Source organism: Cyprinus carpio, chromosome A21 (assembly GCF_018340385.1).
Source record: "Cyprinus carpio isolate SPL01 chromosome A21, ASM1834038v1, whole genome shotgun sequence".
Taxonomy (NCBI): domain Eukaryota; kingdom Metazoa; phylum Chordata; class Actinopteri; order Cypriniformes; family Cyprinidae; genus Cyprinus; species Cyprinus carpio.
In genome coordinates, this window is record NC_056592.1 from 786,561 (window position 1) to 806,560 (window position 20,000).

Here is a 20,000-nt window from a genome sequence, read left to right on the forward strand (position 1 = left end):
GTATCTGTGTGTGGTTTGGTTTGTGGAGCTGCAGCCCATGAATTCACCGTCTCGCTCCAGCCTGCCCATACGCTTCTATACGACATGCTTTCTGTGTGTCTGGATCATCTCTGTGTGTGTGTGTGTGTGTGTTAAAATAAATTTGTTAAACTCTAAATGAAAATATTCTATATATATATAGGATATATATATATATAGATACTAGATATATATATATATAATATATATTTATAATAAAGATATAAAATGTAATATATATATCCTATATATATAACTATATATGTGTGTTTGTGTGTTATTTCAAGTGCACTTTTTTTTAAATGGCTTAAGTTAACAATAATAACCCTGGTGTGATTATGATGTATTATATTTGTATATTTCCTTAATTTTTAAATTGTCATTTATTCATTTTAGTTTATACAGTTTTCTTCCCTTTAACCGTAGCAAACAACGCAGTAGAAAACATTAGTAAAGCTTAAAAAATATTTCTGTTCATCAGACTGCTTATAATTGTATTATTAGGAGCTGTTGGGTCTGTAGGCTTAATTAAAATATATTTTTTTTTTTTTTTGTGAAAAAGTGTAGATATAAATGTGTTGTGATAAACCTGTTGTATATATATATTTTTGCTTGTATATTTTTTTTTTTTATTAATCTTGCTTATACGGGCACTTGGGTCAGCACTTACCATTTTTGAAGAATTAAGCTAAACTAAATTCAGTAATAAATCTGATAAAATTATCTAAATTCTATCAAAATCATTCAGTTGCAGCAGCTATAACAATGTTATTAAATTTGTTATTAAATTTGTATAAATAAAAATGATTTATTTTTCTTTTTATTATTTATTAAAAAATTATAAGTATTTAAAAATATTATTTTGTGTGTGTGTGGTTTTTTTTTGTTTTTTTTTTAATTAAAAAAAATAAAACACGCAGATTAGTTGTTCAGGATAAGCTCAATAATATGCATTTAGAAAATAGACAAGGTGAATTTTCATTTCATGACCACTTTAAGCTCTAGTGTGTGTGTGGCTTGTATGCATTGGTTCTGGCTTGTCTCGTTACGTGTGTGTGTGTGTGTGTGTGTGTGTGTGTGTGGTGGGGTTGTGCGCTGTTCACCAGCTCTACTGTTGCAGGACGCTCCTCTCTCAGACTGTACGGACTCTATTGATGGCACTGACCCTTCAGGGAGCTTTAGTCCCTCTAGGTCTGTTCGAAAGGTACATCCTGCGATAATACCGTAACGTCTGAAAACATCAGTCCACACACAGTTTCAATACTGTAGCTTCACATCCAGATAAACACAAAACACTCAGGCCCTTTAGTTATTAAAAACACAGTGAATTCAGAATTGTCATCAACTTTCAGATTCCACAGTTTTGTTTTAGTAATTGTATTCTTGACTACGGTCTGTGCTGGGATTTTGCGTTTCAGCAGAAATAACACTGAATAATAAGAGGTGAATACAGATTTAAATGGGCATCAGGTTCAGCGTCTTATTAGATGACACCCTGCTGAACTCTTTAACTCTTGATCTTTTGGTGTAGATTTAAGCAGTGACTGTGCTGAACCTGTGTTTGTGTCTTTATCCTCTCTTGTCCTGCAGGGGGAGCTAGTGACCGCGTCGAAAGCCATCATCGAGAAGGAGTACCAGCCTCGTGTCGTGGTCAGTAAAACTGGACCGAACCCCTTCAACAAGCTCACAGACCACGAGCTGGAGGAGTATCGCAAGGAAGTGGAGCTCAAGCAGAAAGGCACAGAAGGTAAGAACACAAATACTGTCCGATCAATACTGAGACTGAAGCGGATGCAAAGAATGACCTGTGATGCTATTTAAAAATGTATATATGTTCAAAAGTTTAGGGGAGGCAATACATTTTTTTTGCTTACCAAAGGTGCATTTATTTGATCAAAAATACAGTAAAAATGTTAAATATTATTATAATTTAAAATGTCTGTTTTTTGTGTGTGTATCTGTTTTAGTGTGTTTTTTTATTTCTGTGATGTGCAGCTGTATTTTCAGCATCATTACTCCAGTCTTCAGTGTCACATGATCTTTTTGTAAATGTGTTTGTCACTTTTGAGCAATTTAATGCATCCTTGCTGAGAAAAAATATTAATTTCTTAAAAAAAAAAAAAAAAACTTGCCTACTTAAAATTTTTGAAAGTTATTTTTTTTTTTAATATTTTATGATTTTTATTTTATTTGTATTTTTTTTAATGATTTGAGCAGTTGTATGAGCACAAGTAATGTTGGCCAAACAAATGAGGGTTTTGTGCAAAGTTGTGGATTTGTTGCACGTGAATCCTGCGCAGCCCACCAGCGCCCTCCACAGGTCAGGAGAGAAACTGTTGTACTGCATTTAGCACAGGTCGAAGAGTCGTTTTCGGGCCGGGGTGGGGTCCAGGATGAGTACGTAATGTAGACGTCACGTGCGGGAAGGAGGGGATCCGCAGGCCACTGCGACCCCCCCGCCCTCCATAATCTCCAGCCGCGGCACTGAGTCGGGTCGGGACAGCCCTGCGGATCCTCCAGGATCCCCTCAGAAGGAGTTTCTCTCGGCGGTGCTGAAAGCTCTGGGCTGTGATGTTGAGTCTGAGCCGTCTGCAGGTACCTCCTGCGGAAGGCCCCTCTTTCTGGGTTCACTCTGACTGCGCTCGGCTCTTTCTGTCTTCCTGACTCTCGCTGTCCCTGGTTTTGAACCTTGGTGATCCAGTACACCTGTCTGTCTCCATCCCACCCTCCTCCCTGCTCTGGATCTGTAAATAAAGACTGTCACCCTCGTCCGCTCTTCCGGTCTCAATCCTGGACTGACAGTCCCCCGCGGGCTCCTCGCTGTCCTCTGGAGTGGGATTTACTGCTAAACCTGTCTGTGGGGTCTCTGAATCTGAATCTGAATCTGAACTGGGTTTTGACTCAGTGTTGATGGTGAAACTCCTCCTTAAATCTTGTTTCTTTGTTTCATGGTGTTTCTTTGGTGGTTTTCCTTTTTACTTTATAATGCAGATAAATGTTACTAATGTTAGATTAATAAATTATAATATACTGTTATCATATATAATGATTTATTAAATCAGAAAGAATCAAATTTATATAATCTAGTCAGACAAGTGTGTTTTTAGTATCATTAATATACTTTTTTTTGTAAAATATTTTGAATTGGTATTAATTTTAATATCATCCATTTGAATTTTATTGAATTTGTAATTTTTAATTTTGTTTGTTGATTTTAAGTATCATTAATATACTGTAATGGTTTTTAGTAATATTCAGAATCAGTGTTTATTTTATTTTATCCATTTTTATTTTATTTTACCTTTTTTGTGCGTTTTAGTATCATTTAATATAATATTCTTATTAATATTTTAAATTGGTGTTTATTTTTACATTATCCATTTTCATTGTAACTTTTGTTAGTTTTAGTAAATTATTTTTTTGTAATTTTAGTTTTATAATAATAATAATAATTATTATTATTATTTATTATTATTATACATTTTTATTTCTAATTTAGTTTTAGTATGTAAACCTGAAAATTTATTGCAAAATTTGAAAAAGAAATTTTTTTTTATAAAAATTGTTTTATTATATTATATTTTAGTTTTAAGTAACAAATGTTTCTTTTTTATGTGTGTTTTTTTTTTTTTAAGCTCATGGTGATTGAGTTGCATAGAATCATCATCTGCTGATATGTTTTGGCAGTTTTTAGGCTTTTGTCTACTTAAAAAGTGCACTACTCAGCTCAGTTTGACACATTTTATCATATTTACATGCATTGCACAGATTTTTCCCTTCATTCAGTGTCAAAAGTGCACTGCTCCATGTGCGCTTTGTTATTATCCACTTTTGTAACATGTCATTTTGTTTCTTTTAATTTTTTTTATTTTTTGTTTTTAGAGCTGTGCATTTGAGCAGGTTTGTATATCCAGACAGAGCTGTGAAGCTGCTTGTGTTCTCTGTAGGTCAGACACCGGAGGCTGAAGAGGAGAAGGTCCCCAGCTCACCTGTGCGTCTGGAGGAAGGTACGTCCATCCGCTCTCAGAGCACGAGTCTTTGTTCGTTACTTAACATTTTTAGACATTTATTGCTGTTTGTAATAACAGACCAAAGGGAAGCATTGATGTTTTGTTTTAGTTTACCCTCATAATTATAGAAGAATCTGTCTCGACACTTATTTCAACAGCAGTGTTATCATGACAGCTGACTGAAATCCATTTTAATGGAAGATTAATGACAAAATCTTTATTTAAAAAAAAAAAAAATGAAATAGAAATATATATATAAATATATCAATTTTTAACCAATGTATATCTATATATATATATATAGTTATTTATTTATTTATTTTATTTTTTTATTATTATTATTCTTATTTTTTATTATTATATATAATTATATATCTATATATATATATATATATATATATATCTATATATATATATAATATATATATTTTTAAGGTTTTATTCTACCTTCTTGGTCTTTATTACTGTGGATTACACCCATCTTATCAAAATAGGAGCTGTTATGTTGGGTTTTATTCTTTATATAATAAACATTTTTTGTTTGGTTTCAATATAATAAACATTTTCAACAACATTCAACAACATTTTCACCTTTTTGACATTGATACCAATAATTAATATGAGAATTCTTTTAATAATAATAATAATAGGCTAATATTATAAATCTATACTACATGCCTTTTAAAATAAAATAAAGCAAAAAGTTAAATAAAATATATTTGAATAAATATTTAACACATTTTTTGTAAGCACATTTGTTGTCCTTATGTATCTGATACTGAGTATGGTTCCTAGTAAACCATGCAGTTTAGTCGATTGGTAGTATTTTAGGGCCTGAATGTCATCAGAAATGTCAAATTCTTCTTTAATTCAGGTGTAATCTACATCGCCTGTCTTAAAAGTCCTCATTCTCCCTTCATGCTCATTTCTTCTTCTATACTTCCAGTGCTCTGTGCGTCTCTTTAGGGTTTCTGTTAGTTTCTTTGTAATTTAACCCGGTGGCTGTGATTTGATCTGCATAGACATTCTCTCTCTACTTGTGCTTTTTCTTCTTCGTGGCTGCGTCACAATCAGGAGATGGAAATGCGAAAGAGTACCTGTTACCATAGTAAGTACCCCCCACACACACACACACACACACACATGCTTGAGTATTCTTTCCTTCACGCACGCCTTCAGCTCACTCCTCTGCTGTCAAACTCTCATCTTCTGTCCTCACGTTCCTCTGGGTTTTGTTTGTTGTGAGGGATGATCTGCTCCGCTCCAGAAGACTGAAACACATTTAGCTTCTATAATGTGAATGATTTTTTAGGATTTGATTGGATTTAAATCATTTAGACTGACATTATTGGTTAATTTTACTTTTCCATACTGTCACAACTCAAAAAAATATAAAAAAAATAAATGAATAAATAAAAATAAAATTCATATGAGGAGGAGGTTAATAAAATGTAATGACTTTATTAAATAAAAAATAAATAAAATAACATTTAACTTTTATAATGTCAGCTTAAATAAATAAATAAAATAAATAAATTAATTTTATAATTTCATATTAGGTGGATGTTTATAATATGTAATTTATTTTTTTTAGTAAATAACTAAAATTCCATAAAATAACGTTTAACTTTTATAATGTGACTGATTTGAACAAGATTTGTTTGGATGTAAACCTGTAATAAAATTACATTATTGGTTAATTTTACTTTTCCGTATTGTCACAACTCAAAAAAAAATAAACATACATAAATATAAATACATAAATAAAACTAATATAAGGAGGAGGTTAATAAAATGTAATTAAATTTTTTAAATAAAGAAATAAAATCCCGTGAAATAACATTTAACTTGGAGAGTTGTTTGGATGTAAACCTGTAATAATATGACATTATTGGTTCATTTTTCTTTACATACTGTCACTACTATTTTTTTTTTTTTTATTTAATAAGCAAAGGAAGTTATCCAAATTTAAAGAAAGTTTTAAATAAAAATATTAACTTACATTTAAATTTGCAAAAAAACTAGCAAATATTTCTTTTCAATAATGTGACTGAATTCATCAAGATTTGAGTCGATTTTGTTTAAATGTAACTTTTTTTTCATCATAGGAGGAATTTAAAATAGTTTTTTAATACAAATCAAGCAATTTTTCATAATTTACACTAAAAAAAAATCATAGGAGGAGGTTAATAAAATTTTATGACAATTTTTAATGCAAAAAGCAATTTTCCGATAACATTTAACTTCTATAATGTGACTGATTAATAGAATTTGTTTGGGTGTAAACCTGTTAAACTAAGACATTAATAGTTCGTGGTACTTTTCCGTGCTGTTACAACTAACAAACTTTTTGTTAAATTATTTTCATAGGTAACACTTGAAGACTTTATATAAAGCATTATAACAGTATTCATAATGTATGTTATAATGCATTTTAAGCAATTATAACCAAAGTTAAAATGCATTAAAATATTAGCAGTTTCGTGTTACGTCTGGAATTGATTGGTTGTTGTGTTTTACTGCATTAAACTAAAGGTGTAACGATGAATAGATTATAATACTCTACTGTCATAATCAATGCAATACAAAACTCGATTTATGCATTAAAAATACTTTTATAATGCATTATATTTATAAAGCATTCTCGTTACCAAAAATTTGAATTATAAAAAAAACAAGCCTTTTTTTCCATAAAAAAATAATAATAATAATAATAATAAAAATAATTCACTGAATTGTGCATAGTAAGACCAAAGACACGTCACCTCATTATTATGGATATATTAATGTTATTTCATAGGTATAGATGATTTAATGTCATTTTTTCCATAGAACAGCTGATTGATATAATAATTGAAGTCGATGTTTCTCAAACCGTCTGGAGTTCGGTGCGATCATGCTAGCAACAAATCTCTCCCTAGAAACGTCTCCTTTTATTCCTCTTCTAACTTCTGTAACAATAAGCATCAAGGATCTTTGATGTCTAGTATTGCAGAACAGGTCATGTATGAATATTACGATTTTGTTTTTGATTTATTTTGATTTTGATATCGTTCCAGCAATCTCTAACGTGTTTTAGAGCGTGCGGTTGGTTCATCTCTGTAGATGTCAGATATTAGTGAGCGTATGCGTGTTTGGTTGTTATTTGTAGATATAATATATCGTTTATGTATTTGATGCAGTTTGGATGAAATAAATGTAGGCTTGATGAGCAGAAGAGACTCTTCAAAAACATTACAAATCTAGATGGATTGATGGATGGATGATAGATAGATGATAGATAGAAAGATGGATGGATAGACTGGATGGATGATAGGATAGATGGATAGATTATAGATAGATAGTAATATGGATGGATGGGATGGATGGATGATAGATAGATGGATAGATTATAGATAGATAGTAAGATGGATGGATGGATGGATGGATGGATGGATGGATGGATGATGATAGATAGATAGATAGATGGATAGATAGATAGATTATAGATAGTAAGATGGATGGATGGATGGATGGATGATAGATAGATGGTATGATTATAGATAGATAGTAAGATGGATGGATGGAATGATAGATAGATGGATAGATTATAGATAGAAAGTAAGATGGAGGATGGATGGATGGATGATGATGTAAGATAGATGGATAGATTATAGATAGTAAGATGGATGGATGGATGGATGATAGATAGATGGATAGATTATTAGATAGTAAGATGGATGGATGGATGGATGGTGATGATGATAGATTGATGGATAGATTATAGATAGATAGTAAGATGGATGGATGGATGGATGAATATGTAGATGGATAGATTATAGATAGATATAAATGGATGGATGGATGGATGATGATAGATAGATGGATAGATTATAGATAGATAGTAAAGATTGAATGGATGGATGGATGATAGATAGATGGATATATTATAGATAGATAGTAAGATGGATGGATGGATGGATTGGATTGATAGATAGATGGATAGATTATAGATAGATAGTACATGGATGGATGGATAGATGGATGGATGATAGATAGATAGATGGATGGATTATAGATAGATAGTAAGATGGATGGATGGATGGATGATAGATAGATGGATAGATTATAGATAGATAGTAAGATGGATGGATGGATGATGATAGATAGATGAGAAAGATGGATGGATGGATGATGATAGAAAGATAGAAAGAAGGATGATTGAAGGATGGATGGATGGGTGATGGATGGATGGATGGATGGATGGATGGATGGATGGATGATGGATAGGATGGATGGATGGAATAGATAGATAGTAAGATGGATGGATGGATGATAGATAATGATAGAAAGATGGATAGATATAGATAGATAAGAAAATGGATGGATAGATGATAGATAGATAGAAAGATGGATGGATAGATAGAATGATGGATGGATGGATGGATGGATGGATGAATGATAGAAAGATGGATGAATGATAGATGGATTGATGATAGATAGATAGATAGATAGATAGATAGATAGATAGATAGATAGATAGATAGATAGAAGGGTGGATGAATGATAGAAAGATGGATGGATGGATGGATGGATGATGGATGGATGGATGGATGGATGGATGATGATAGATGGATAGATGGATATAGATAGATAGTAGATGGATGGATGGATGGATGGATGATAGATAGATAGAGATGGATAGATTATGGAGATAGATAGTAAATTGGGATGGATGGATGATGATAGATAGATGGATAGATTATAGATAGATAGTAAGATGGATGGATGGATGGATGAGGATAGATGATGGATAGATTATAGATAGATAGTAAGATGGATGGATGATGGATGATAGATAGATGATAATGATAGATAGATAGTAAGAATGGATGGATGAGAGTATGGGTTGATGAGTATGGGTTGATGGATGGATTAGATAGTAAAGATGGATGGATGGATGGGGATGATAGATAGATGGATGATTATAGATAGATAGTAAGATGGAGGATGGATGGGATGGATGATGATAGATGGATAATTATGAGATAGATAGTATAGATGGATGGATGGATGGATGGATGATGAGATAGATGGATAGATTATGAGATAGATAGTAAGATGGATGATGGATGGATGATAGATAGATGGATAGATTATAGATAGATAGTAAGATGGATGGATGGATGGATGGGTTGGATGTGATAGATAGATGGATAGATGATATAGATAGATAGTAAGATGGATGGAATGGATGGATGATAGATAGATGGATAGATAGATTATAGATAGATAGTAAGATGGATGGATGGATGGATGGATGATAGATAGATGGATAGATTATAGATAGATAGTAAGATGGATGGATGGATGGATGGATGATAGATAGCTAGATGGATAGATTATAGATAGATCGTAAGATGGATGGATGGATGGTGATAGATAGATGGATAGCTTATAATAGATAGAAAGATGGATGGATGGATGGATGGATGGATGATGATAGATGGATGGATAGATTATAGATAGATAGTAAATGGATGGATGGATGATGTAATAGAGATGGGATAGATAGATTATAGATAGATAGTACAGATGGGATGGATGTGATGGATGGATGATAGATAGATGGATAGATTATAGATAGATAGAGGAAGGATGGATGGATGATGGATGATGATGGATAGATGGATAGATTATAGATAGATAGTAAGATGGAGGATGGATGATGGATGATAGATAGATGGATAGATTATAGATAGATAGTAAGATGGATGGATGGATGGATGGATGATAGATAGATGGATAGATTATAGATAGATAGTAAGATGGATGGATGGATGGATGATAGATAGATGGATAGAGGGGGATAGCTAGAATAGTAAGATGGGATGGATGGATGGATGGATTGGATGGATGATGATAGATAGATGGATAGGATTATAGATAGATAGTAAGATGGATGGATGGATGGATGATAGATTGATGGGATAGATGAGATAGATAGATAGTAAGAATGGATGGATGGATGGATGATAGATGAGAAGAAAGATGGATGGATGGATAGATGATAGATAGATAGAAAAATGGATGATGGAAAGATGGATGGATGATGGATGGATGGATGGATGGAGGGATGATGATAGATAGATGGATAGATTATAGATAGATAGTAAGATGGATGGATGGATGATAGATAAATGATAGAAAGATGGATAGATGATAGATGGTTGGTGGGTTGGTTGGTTGTATATAGATGATAGATAGAAAGATGGATGGATAGATAGAAGGATGGATGGATGGATGAATGATAGAAAGAAGATAGATAGATAGATAGATAGATAGATAGATAGATAGATAGATAGATAGATAGATAGAAGGGTGGATGAATGATAGAAAGATGGATGGATGATTGAAGGATGGATGGATGGGTGGATGGATGGATGGATGGATGGATGGATGGATGGATGATGATAGATAGATAGATAGATTATAGATAGATAGTAGGATGGATGGATGGATGATAGATAAATGATAGAAAGATGGATGGATGGATAGATGATAGATAGATAGAAAGATGGATGAATGATAGAAAGATGGATGGATGGATGGATGGATGGATGGATGGATGATGATAGATAGATGATGGATAGATAGTAAGATGGATGGATGATAGATAGATAGATAGATGGATAGATAGATAGATTATAGATAGTAAGATGGATGGATGGATGGATGGATGATAGATAAATGATAGAAAGATGGATGGATGGATAGATGATAGATAGATAGAAAGATGGATGGATGGATGGATGATAGATGATAGAAAGATGGATGGATGGATAGATGATAGATAGAAAGAAGGATGATTGAAAGATGGATGGATGGATGGATGGGTTGGTTGGTGGATGGATGATGATAGATAGATGGATAGATTATAGATAGATAGTAAGATGGATGGATGGATGATAGATGATAGGAAGATGGATAGATGATAGATAGATAGAAAGATGGATGGATAGATAGAAGGATGGATGGATGGATGAATGATAGAAAGATGGATGAATGATAGATGGATGGATGGATGATAAATAGATAGATAGATAGATGGATAGAGAGATAGATAGATAGATAGATAGATAGATAGATAGAAGGGTGTATGTATGTTGGTAGGATGGATGAATGATTGAAAGATGGATGATGGATGGATGGATGGATGGATGGATGGATGGATGGATGGATGAGTGTTGGCTGGATGGATGGATGATGATAGATGGATAGATAGATTATAGATAGATAGTAGGATGGATGGATAAGATGATAGATAAATGATAGAAAGATGGATGGATGGATAGATGTTGGTTGGTTAGAAAGATGGATGGATAGATAGAAGGATGGGATGAATTAGATAAAGATAGATGGATGGATGGATGGATGGATGGATGGATGGATGATGATAGATAGATGATGGATAGATAGAAAGATGGATGGATGATAGATAAATGATAGAAAGATGGATGGATAGATTATAGATAGTAAGATGGATGGATGGATGGATGGATGATGATAGATAGATAGATAGATGGATAGATGGATGGATTATAGATAGTAAGATGGATGGATGGATGGATGGATTATAGATAGATAGTAAGATGGATGGATAGATAGAAAGATGGATGAATGATAGAAAGATGGATGGATGGATGGATGGATGGATGATGATAGATGGATAGATAGAAAGATGGATGGATGGATGATAGATGGATTGATGGATAGATAGAAAGATGGATGGATCGTTAAACACTGCTTACAAATGTCTTTTTCAATATTCTATTAATTTTTTCTCTTGCTAAATATAAGTATAACCTGATTTTTTTTTAATGCTGTCAGAAATGTATTTGTGCTACATAAATATATTGCAATAATAACTGAAACTGTACTGCCTTAATGTTCTAGTGTTATTTACATTGTCATGAAAAATAATTTAATATAATAATAATGTAAATAATACATTTAATGCAGGGTCCTGTATATATTCGGTAAAGCATTAATATTAACAAGATTCAAGATTCAAGATTCAAGATTTTTATTTGTCACATACACAATTATATAGAGCATATATAACCAGCAGTGAAATGTGAGTCAGGTACGCTCCATGGACATTGCAATTATTAAAGAATACAACACAGATGAAAATATACATAAATATAGCTATGAAAGAATGAATAAAAGTAAACAATAAAAATATAAGAATAAAATATAAATATATAAAGAGATGTATACTGTAGAATTAAATATATAGTGGAAAATAATGTGCATGAAAGTAAACTGTAGTCTTAAATAATGAGATACACAGGAATGTACAAGAGGCAAATGTGCAAACAGGTTGACACTTTCAGTATGTCAATGTGAGGTAGTGAATGATGAATATCTTACTGATAAAGTGAATATTAAGTGGAGACATGAAGATGTTAAGAGGCTTGTTTTTGAGTTTAGGAGCCTGATGGCCTGGGGGAAGAAACTCCTCCTAAGTCTCTCAGTTTTTGACATCAGGCTACGGAAACGCTTACCAGATGGCAGCAAAGTGAAAAGATGGTTACTGGGGTGAATGGAGTCCTTGATTATTTTAACAGCTCTGCTTTTGCAGCGTTTGAGGTAGATGTCCTGCAGAGAGGGGAGAGAGCAGACCCTGAGATGCGCTCAGCTAAGCGCACAACTCTCTGCAGGGCTTTGCAGTCATGACTGGAGCTGTTCCCATACCACACTGATATACACTGAGTCAATACACTTTCAATGGCCCCTGAATAGTAAGTTTTCAGGATTGCAGGTGAAACCCTGAATTTTCTCAGCTGTCTCAGATGGTACAGTCTTTGCCTGGCTTTATTAACCTGTGTTTGAATGTGTGTAGTCCAAGTCAGGTCCTCGGAGATGTTTACACCGAGGTACTTGAAGCTGCTCACCCTCTCCACAGGGGTCCCGCTGATCATTAGAGGAGTATAGGGCTGCTGCTGTCTCTTCCTGAAGTCAACAATCAGCTCTTTAGTTTTGCTCACATTCAGAGAGAGACAATTGTCCTGGCACCATGATGTTTAATTTCTCTACCTCATCCAAGTATGCGGTCTCATTATTGTTGGAAATGAGGCCCAGAACCACAGTATCATCAGCAAATTTAATAATAGATGTGGAGCTGTGGGAAGACACGCAGTCATGGTGTGTAGAGAGAGTAGAGCAGGGGACTCAGGACACAGCCCTGTGGGGCTCCTATGTTCAGGGTGATGGAGTTAGAGGTGAACTGGCCTACTTTCACCACTTGAGGTCTGCCGGTGAGGAAACCAGAATCCAGTTGCATAGTGAAGAATTCAGGCCGAGGTCCATGAGTTTAGAAGCTAGCGTGATGGGGACTATAGTATTGAAAGCTGAGCTATAGTCGATAAATAGCAGCCTTACATAGTTCCTGTTATTGCTGTCAATGTGTGTGAGAGAAGAGTGCAGGATGTGAGAGATGGCATCATCAGTGGATCTGTTTGGGCGATAAGCACAAACTGAAGAGGGTCCAAAGTATCCGGGATGGAGGAGCTGATGAAGTTTTTTTCAACCAGTCCCTCAAAGACCTTCATGACTATTGATGTGGAGGGCAACTGGACGATAGTCATTCAGGCAAGAGGGGTTATTGTTCTTAGGCACAGGGATGATGACAGATTTTTTGAAGGAGGTGGGAACCACCGATGTAGCAAGAGACTCATTAAAAATGGATGTAAACAAACCAGCGAGCTGATCAGCACAGGACCGCAGAATACGGCCAGAAATCCCATCAGGTCCGGCTGCTTTCCTGACATTCACTCGCTTTAGAGCCCTCCGAACCTCGTCCTCAGACACACGGTGATCACATGATTATCGCTGCTCTGAATGCTGTTTCCTGACGCGCTGATCGGCAGACTCGCGCTGCTCAGATTGCTTTCAAAGCGGCCGTAGAAAGTGTTTAGCTCGTCAGCCAGCGACGGATCTGCTCTCACCTCTGCAGAGGATTTATTTCCAAAGGCACAGATGGTTCTTAGTCCTTGCCACATGCGTCGGGAGTCATTGAGCTGGAAATGTGACTCTATTCGTTCCCTGTATCGGAGTTTGGCGGCTCTTACTGCGCGTCGGAGAGCATAGCATAGTAACAGTTGCTTGAATTAAGGTCCTAATTTTGCAAACTAGGCTTTTTCATAATTCACTCTGAAACTCTGTTGTGTTGATTAGTGTTTGTTAATTAGGTAATTGCATTGGGTACCAGTTTGAAGATTAGCATCTGTATCTGGACATCGGTGTACTTTTACAGGGATTGAAGTTTTACGGTCCGAGCCAAGCTTGAGTTCCCCCTGGACTCTTAAACTAATTACAAACTCATCGTTCTCGTCTCCTCCTCCACAGAGGCACAGCAGGAGCAGACGTTTAAAGACGAGACCCTCCCCGATCTGACCCCCGACGAAGTCTTCGAAGACCCCGCCCTCCCTGCAGAAGACCCCGCCCCTGAGCAGGCAGACCCCGCCCCTCAGTCAGAAGGGGAGGAGCCTGTTGCCGGGGACGACGCGGCTGGTGATCACGGCAGCGACGAATCGCCCAACAAATCCCCGTCAAAGAAGAAGAAAAAGTTTCGCACCCCATCGTTCCTGAAGAAAAACAAAAAGAAGTCCGAAACCCAGTGAGGAAGCTTTGCTCAGGCCTCCGGCTTGAAATCGATTCGTTTTTGTACCATGTTCACATTCAGCGTGTCGATCTTTTTATTAAAGCTTCAGATTGTTTTTATTCTTTTAATAAATGCTGGCTGAAGTGCAGTTTAAAGTGCGGCTCGTCATGTTCAACACGTCTGTTTTTATAAACCAACAACCGCTACAATGTATCGCAAATGTATCCGATGTTACTGTTAGAGGAAATGAATCGATGAAAGACTTCCTCCTGGTGTTTAATGGAGTCTCTGCTCTGCTGCATGTTTACGAGTCTTCAGATCACATCTATAAACACCTGCAGAGAAATGCCTCGTATGATCATAACCTGTAAGACTAGACCAGAATATTCTGATTTGTTTTTGGATGGAAATAACCTGTTTATCACACATTTCACGATAAAGGCATGTTTTGTTTGGTTTAAAGAAGATGAAGCTTTTATTGTGATATTTTACATAACAAATAAGCACATTTCCCTCCCAATTATCTGCAAAATACATTTTTTGTGTGTGTGTGTGTGAAATCCAAAATGAGTCAAAATGTTTTTAATTGCTATGAAAATAAAGCCATAATGCAAAATCTCTTACTTATTAAGAAATTAATTTCTGAATGCAAGTTTTTTGGACTAAATGAATTTTTTTTTTTGCGAGTCGCCCTTTATCTGTATCTCAAGTCTCCTGTTACTAAAACGTCCTAAAAAAACACTTTTCTTCTCACGTAAAGGTTGTTTTAAAACTAGCTGTGACTTTCGTCCTGCAGTAATATGAGTGACTTCTGTTTGCTTTTTCTTTTTTATATATTTTTTTTTTTATTTTTAGTTTTAGTTATTTTTGTTTTTTTGTTTATTTTTGTTGTAGATGACACTATTGAACGTCTTGTGTAGCTGATCACAGACGTCTCAAACAGCTGCTGCTGATGATGATGATGATGATGATGATGATGATGATGATGATGATGGTTCGCGTACAAACACTGTGAAAATATTCACTCAACCATCCTGAATAATAAAGTTAATACAGCATCTCTGAGTGAATCTCACAAAGAAGCGTCCAATTTATATTTCAGCCCAAATTTAGACGAAAAAACATGAATTAAGCATAAAAGTTACCCATTTATAGGACCATTGATGCATATAATGTATATAATCTAATATCCTCATTATAAAAATAAAATAATGGAAATCATTCAAAATTTGTCATTTATTATAATCAGTATACATTTAGTACAACAAATACGTTATGTATACTTGCAAATATGCTTTATACTTTTTCTGTATTGCAGTAATGAGATTTTTTTTTTTTTTCGGTTCATATTTCACCCCAAATTTAAAAAAAAAAAAAAAATCATAAAAAGTGTATATATATGATGAATTTTTTTTTTTTTTTATTGTTTTTTCTAATTTTTTCCTGAAATCACTATAATGCATAAATATCCACTTTGCTGTAATACAGTTATGGAAATCAAAAATGATTACTTGCAAATATACATTTTCTTTTAATTACAGTAATTAATAAATATTGAATTTATGAAATAATTACAATATATATTTTTTTATTTTATTTTATTTATATATTATTATTTTATTTTATTTAAAAAACGAATTTCATGGTAATGAAAATATGAAGGAAAAGTATGGGAAAAATAATTTAATAAAATTAATTAAAATGTGGTTTTCAAAATAGGATGTACTTTGATTTTCATTCTTTTGATTTGGCGTTGAATTATGACTTGTGTGTTTCTTCACAGATTCATCTCTTGTTGACTAGCCTGTGCAGTTTGATCAGTTCTCTTTGAGTTTAACACATATACAAATCCGGAGAGGAGTGAAATATTTTTTTTTTTGTTGACTTGCAGTTTGAGTTTTATAAGTTTTCTTTGAGTTTTGAAATTTTTTTAATTTTAATGGTGCACATGTCTTTTGCTGAGCTTCTGTTCTTCACTTTTCTGTTGATCTTTTCAGCTGATTTATTCATAACGATACACATTAGATGATTTCTTCATTTCCAGTTTCTGTTGAATCTCTAAATGCTGTTCTTTTTTTTCCCAGAATAATTGTATGTAATATGATTTTAAAACCACAATTCTTTATTTTTTCATGGAACTGTTTATTTTGCAGCCATGAATAAAACTCCATCTTTAAAATCAGCCTTGATTTGATGATTGTTTGATTTATAAAACTGATCTAATATAACTAGTTAATGTAGGCAATATTATAAAGATCCTATTGAAATCATAATGCATTTATGACTCTGGAGCACTAAAGCAGTCTTAAGTGTCACAGGTATATTTGTAGCAATAGTCAACAATACACTGTATGGATCAAAATGATCGATTTCTCTTTTATGGCAAAAATCATTAGGATATTAAGTAAAGATCATGTTCCATGAAGATATTTAGTAAATTTCCTACCGTAAATATATCAAAACTTAATTGAACTTTATTAAAAATTTTTATTAGTAATATGCATTGCTAAGAATTCGTTTGAACAACTTTAAAGATGATTTTCTCAATATTTAGATTTTTTTGCTCCCTCAGATTCCAGATTTTCAAATAGTTGTATCTCAGACAAATATTGCTCCTCCTAACAAACATCAATGGAAAGATTATATTTTGATTATCATCTGTCTTTTCTAATTATTATTATTATTATTATAATATTATTATTTATTATTATTATTATTATTATTATTATTATTATTTTTGCTTTAGTATTTTGTTTTCTCTAGTTTTATTTTATTAGTGATTATTATCATCTGTCTCAACATTCACATTGAACCCAAATGTGAATTTGGCATTTAAATTTTTATTAGATCAGAAATACAGAAAAAAACAGTAAAATTTTTAAATATTATTACAATTTAAAATAACTTGTTTTCTATGTGAATTTGAAAATAAATAAAAAATTCTGAAGATCATGTGACACTGAAGACTGGAGTAATAATGCTGAAAATTCGCATCACAGAAATAAATTACAGATTTTTTCACATAGAAAACACTTAATTTGAAATGGTAATAATATTTTACAGTATTATTGTTTTTCTGTATTTTTGGTCAAATAAACGCAGCCTTGATGAGCAGAAGAGACTTCTTTAAAAAACATTAAAAATTCCAAACTTTTGAACAGCAGTGTACATTCAGATTTAAACACATTCGAATATTTACATTATTATAATAAACAGATGTGTTATTTACCAGTGGGCGGGGCAGCAGAGGCCTTGGCGGTGGCGTCACCGCGTGACGCAGCGACGCACGAGCGTGCTCCCGTCAGCTGATCAGTGAGCCGCTGCGGAAGTAACGCGAATCGGTGCGATATTTTCACGAAATCAACGGCAGGACGAGCATGAGACGATAAAGAGCGGCTCCGGTGAGTGAAACACACCGACATCTAACCTGTCCCGCGACCGGAAGCGGAGAGAGCCGCGCTGTCACATAATAACGAGGATAAACACACTGACAGACGAGCCAGAGCTCAATATACACACTATAATCATACACACAATTAACACATACATGATCTTCAGAAATCATTCTAATATGCCGATTTATTTAATTATCAATGTTGGAAACCGCTTAATGTATATTATATAACCTGTGATACTTTTTTAAGGATTATGTTGATGAATGAAAAAAGATCAGCATTTATTCAAAAAAGAAATCTTTTCTAAAAATGTCTTTACTGTCACTTAAAAAAAAAAATCAATTTTACACATCCTGAATAAAAGTTTTTTTTTTTTTTTTTTTTTTTTAAATAGATAAAAAATAAATAAATAAAAAATTTATGACCACATACTTTTTAACGGTAGTTTATATTGTTACAAAAGATTTCTATTTTAAGTAAATGCTGTTCTTTTTTTAAAAAAATTATTCATCCAAGAATCTTAATAAAAGTAAATCACAGGTTCCCAAAAAATATGAAGCAGCAAAAACTAATAAATCATCATATAAGAATGATTTCTGAAGATCATGTGACACTGAAGACTGGAGTAATGATGCTGAAAATACAGCTGCACATCACAGAAATAAATTACAGTTTAACAGAGATTCACACAGTAAAAATGTATTTTAAATTGTAATAATATTTCACAATATTACTGATTTTTTTGGTCAAATAAATGCATCCTTGATGAGCAGAAGAGACTTCTTTAAAACACATGACAGTTCTTACTGATCCCAAACTTTTGACCAGCAGTGTTTATATGTATTATATCATGTAAAATTTGAGCGTTTATTGATTCATGCAGTGTTTTGCCTTGATATGAAAGCCGCTGTAAGTTTAAAACACACTGGACGGACGTAAGATGATTGTTAGACCTGGCCTGGTTTCTCTGGCTCATGATCATCTTTTATAGGTTTTAGATTCTAGATTCAGCACTGTGTTGCCGTCTCAGCTGTGTTTCGTTTTATTTGACCTTTATTAAAGATGTTATTTGATTGTGCATGCCTGCTGATTTGTTTAAATGCATTACGTCAAGGAAATTTGACTTAAATTTCACCAAAACAGATGCTTTTCGTACAGATTTCAGAACACAGAGAGACTTCTGTTAAGTGCTCTTAGTCTCTAGTTTCTGCGTGGTATTGTTCTAGTAATATCTGTTGATGCTCAGGCTTTTGTTTGTTCATCTAGACATATTAAATAAATGCACGATCAAATACATGTCATTAATGGACATTTTTTAATGCGTGCTCTTGGTAGCATTAAATTTTTTTTATCAAATATCACACTGAAAGAGTTTATATAATTGCTATACTTTGTTAAAAAAAATTGTTTTATTTGCAAAAAAATTTAAATAATATAAAAATAATTAAAATAATATTTATTTATTTTTCTTATACCTTATCAGAAGCAATGGCAATTTTATATAAATATAAATTCATAAATAAATAAATATATATCTATAGTATATTCAGTGTGTGTGTGTTTATATACTGTATATTCTCTACTTCTTCATTTTAGTTTTCTGGAATTTCCAACCGTGCATTGATTGGGTCTGATGGTTTCGCTTCACTTTCTCTCTCTCTTCAGTGTCACAGAGAACATGTCAGGAAACAGTCTGGTATTACCCATAGTCCTGTGGGGCCGCAGTGCGCCCACTCACTGCATCTCCAGTCTGCTGGTGCTGGACGATCTGACCGCCGTCATCACCGGCTGCCATGATGGACAGATCTGCATCTGGGACATGACCCCAGAGCTGGAGGTGAGAGGTCATCATCTGCGCTCATCCAGACCCAGAAGACTTTCTTTCTTCCAGGGTTGGGATGTTGTGAGGGTTATAAGCGCTCGGGTGTG

General features: G+C 33.7%; 2 protein-coding genes across 2 annotated transcripts in view; both read left to right on the forward strand.

Annotated features, from left to right (window-relative positions):
• LOC109081701 (alpha-adducin-like) overlaps window positions 1-15,328 on the forward strand; it is a 36,164-nt gene extending 20,836 nt beyond the window's left edge. The window contains 5 exon segments of the mRNA XM_042778493.1: window positions 1,125-1,222; window positions 1,609-1,805; window positions 2,429-2,613; window positions 3,966-4,025; window positions 14,421-15,328. Of these exon segments, the coding sequence (XP_042634427.1) occupies window positions 1,125-1,222; window positions 1,609-1,805; window positions 2,429-2,613; window positions 3,966-4,025; window positions 14,421-14,695 (815 nt within the window). The 3' untranslated portion in view covers window positions 14,696-15,328.
• A 2,588-nt stretch (window positions 15,329-17,916) lies between these two features.
• Window positions 17,917-20,000, forward strand: part of LOC109102320 (WD repeat-containing protein 7-like) — a 276,531-nt gene continuing 274,447 nt past the window's right edge. The window contains 2 exon segments of the mRNA XM_042778494.1: window positions 17,917-18,077; window positions 19,737-19,908. Of these exon segments, the coding sequence (XP_042634428.1) occupies window positions 19,750-19,908 (159 nt within the window). The 5' untranslated portion in view covers window positions 17,917-18,077; window positions 19,737-19,749.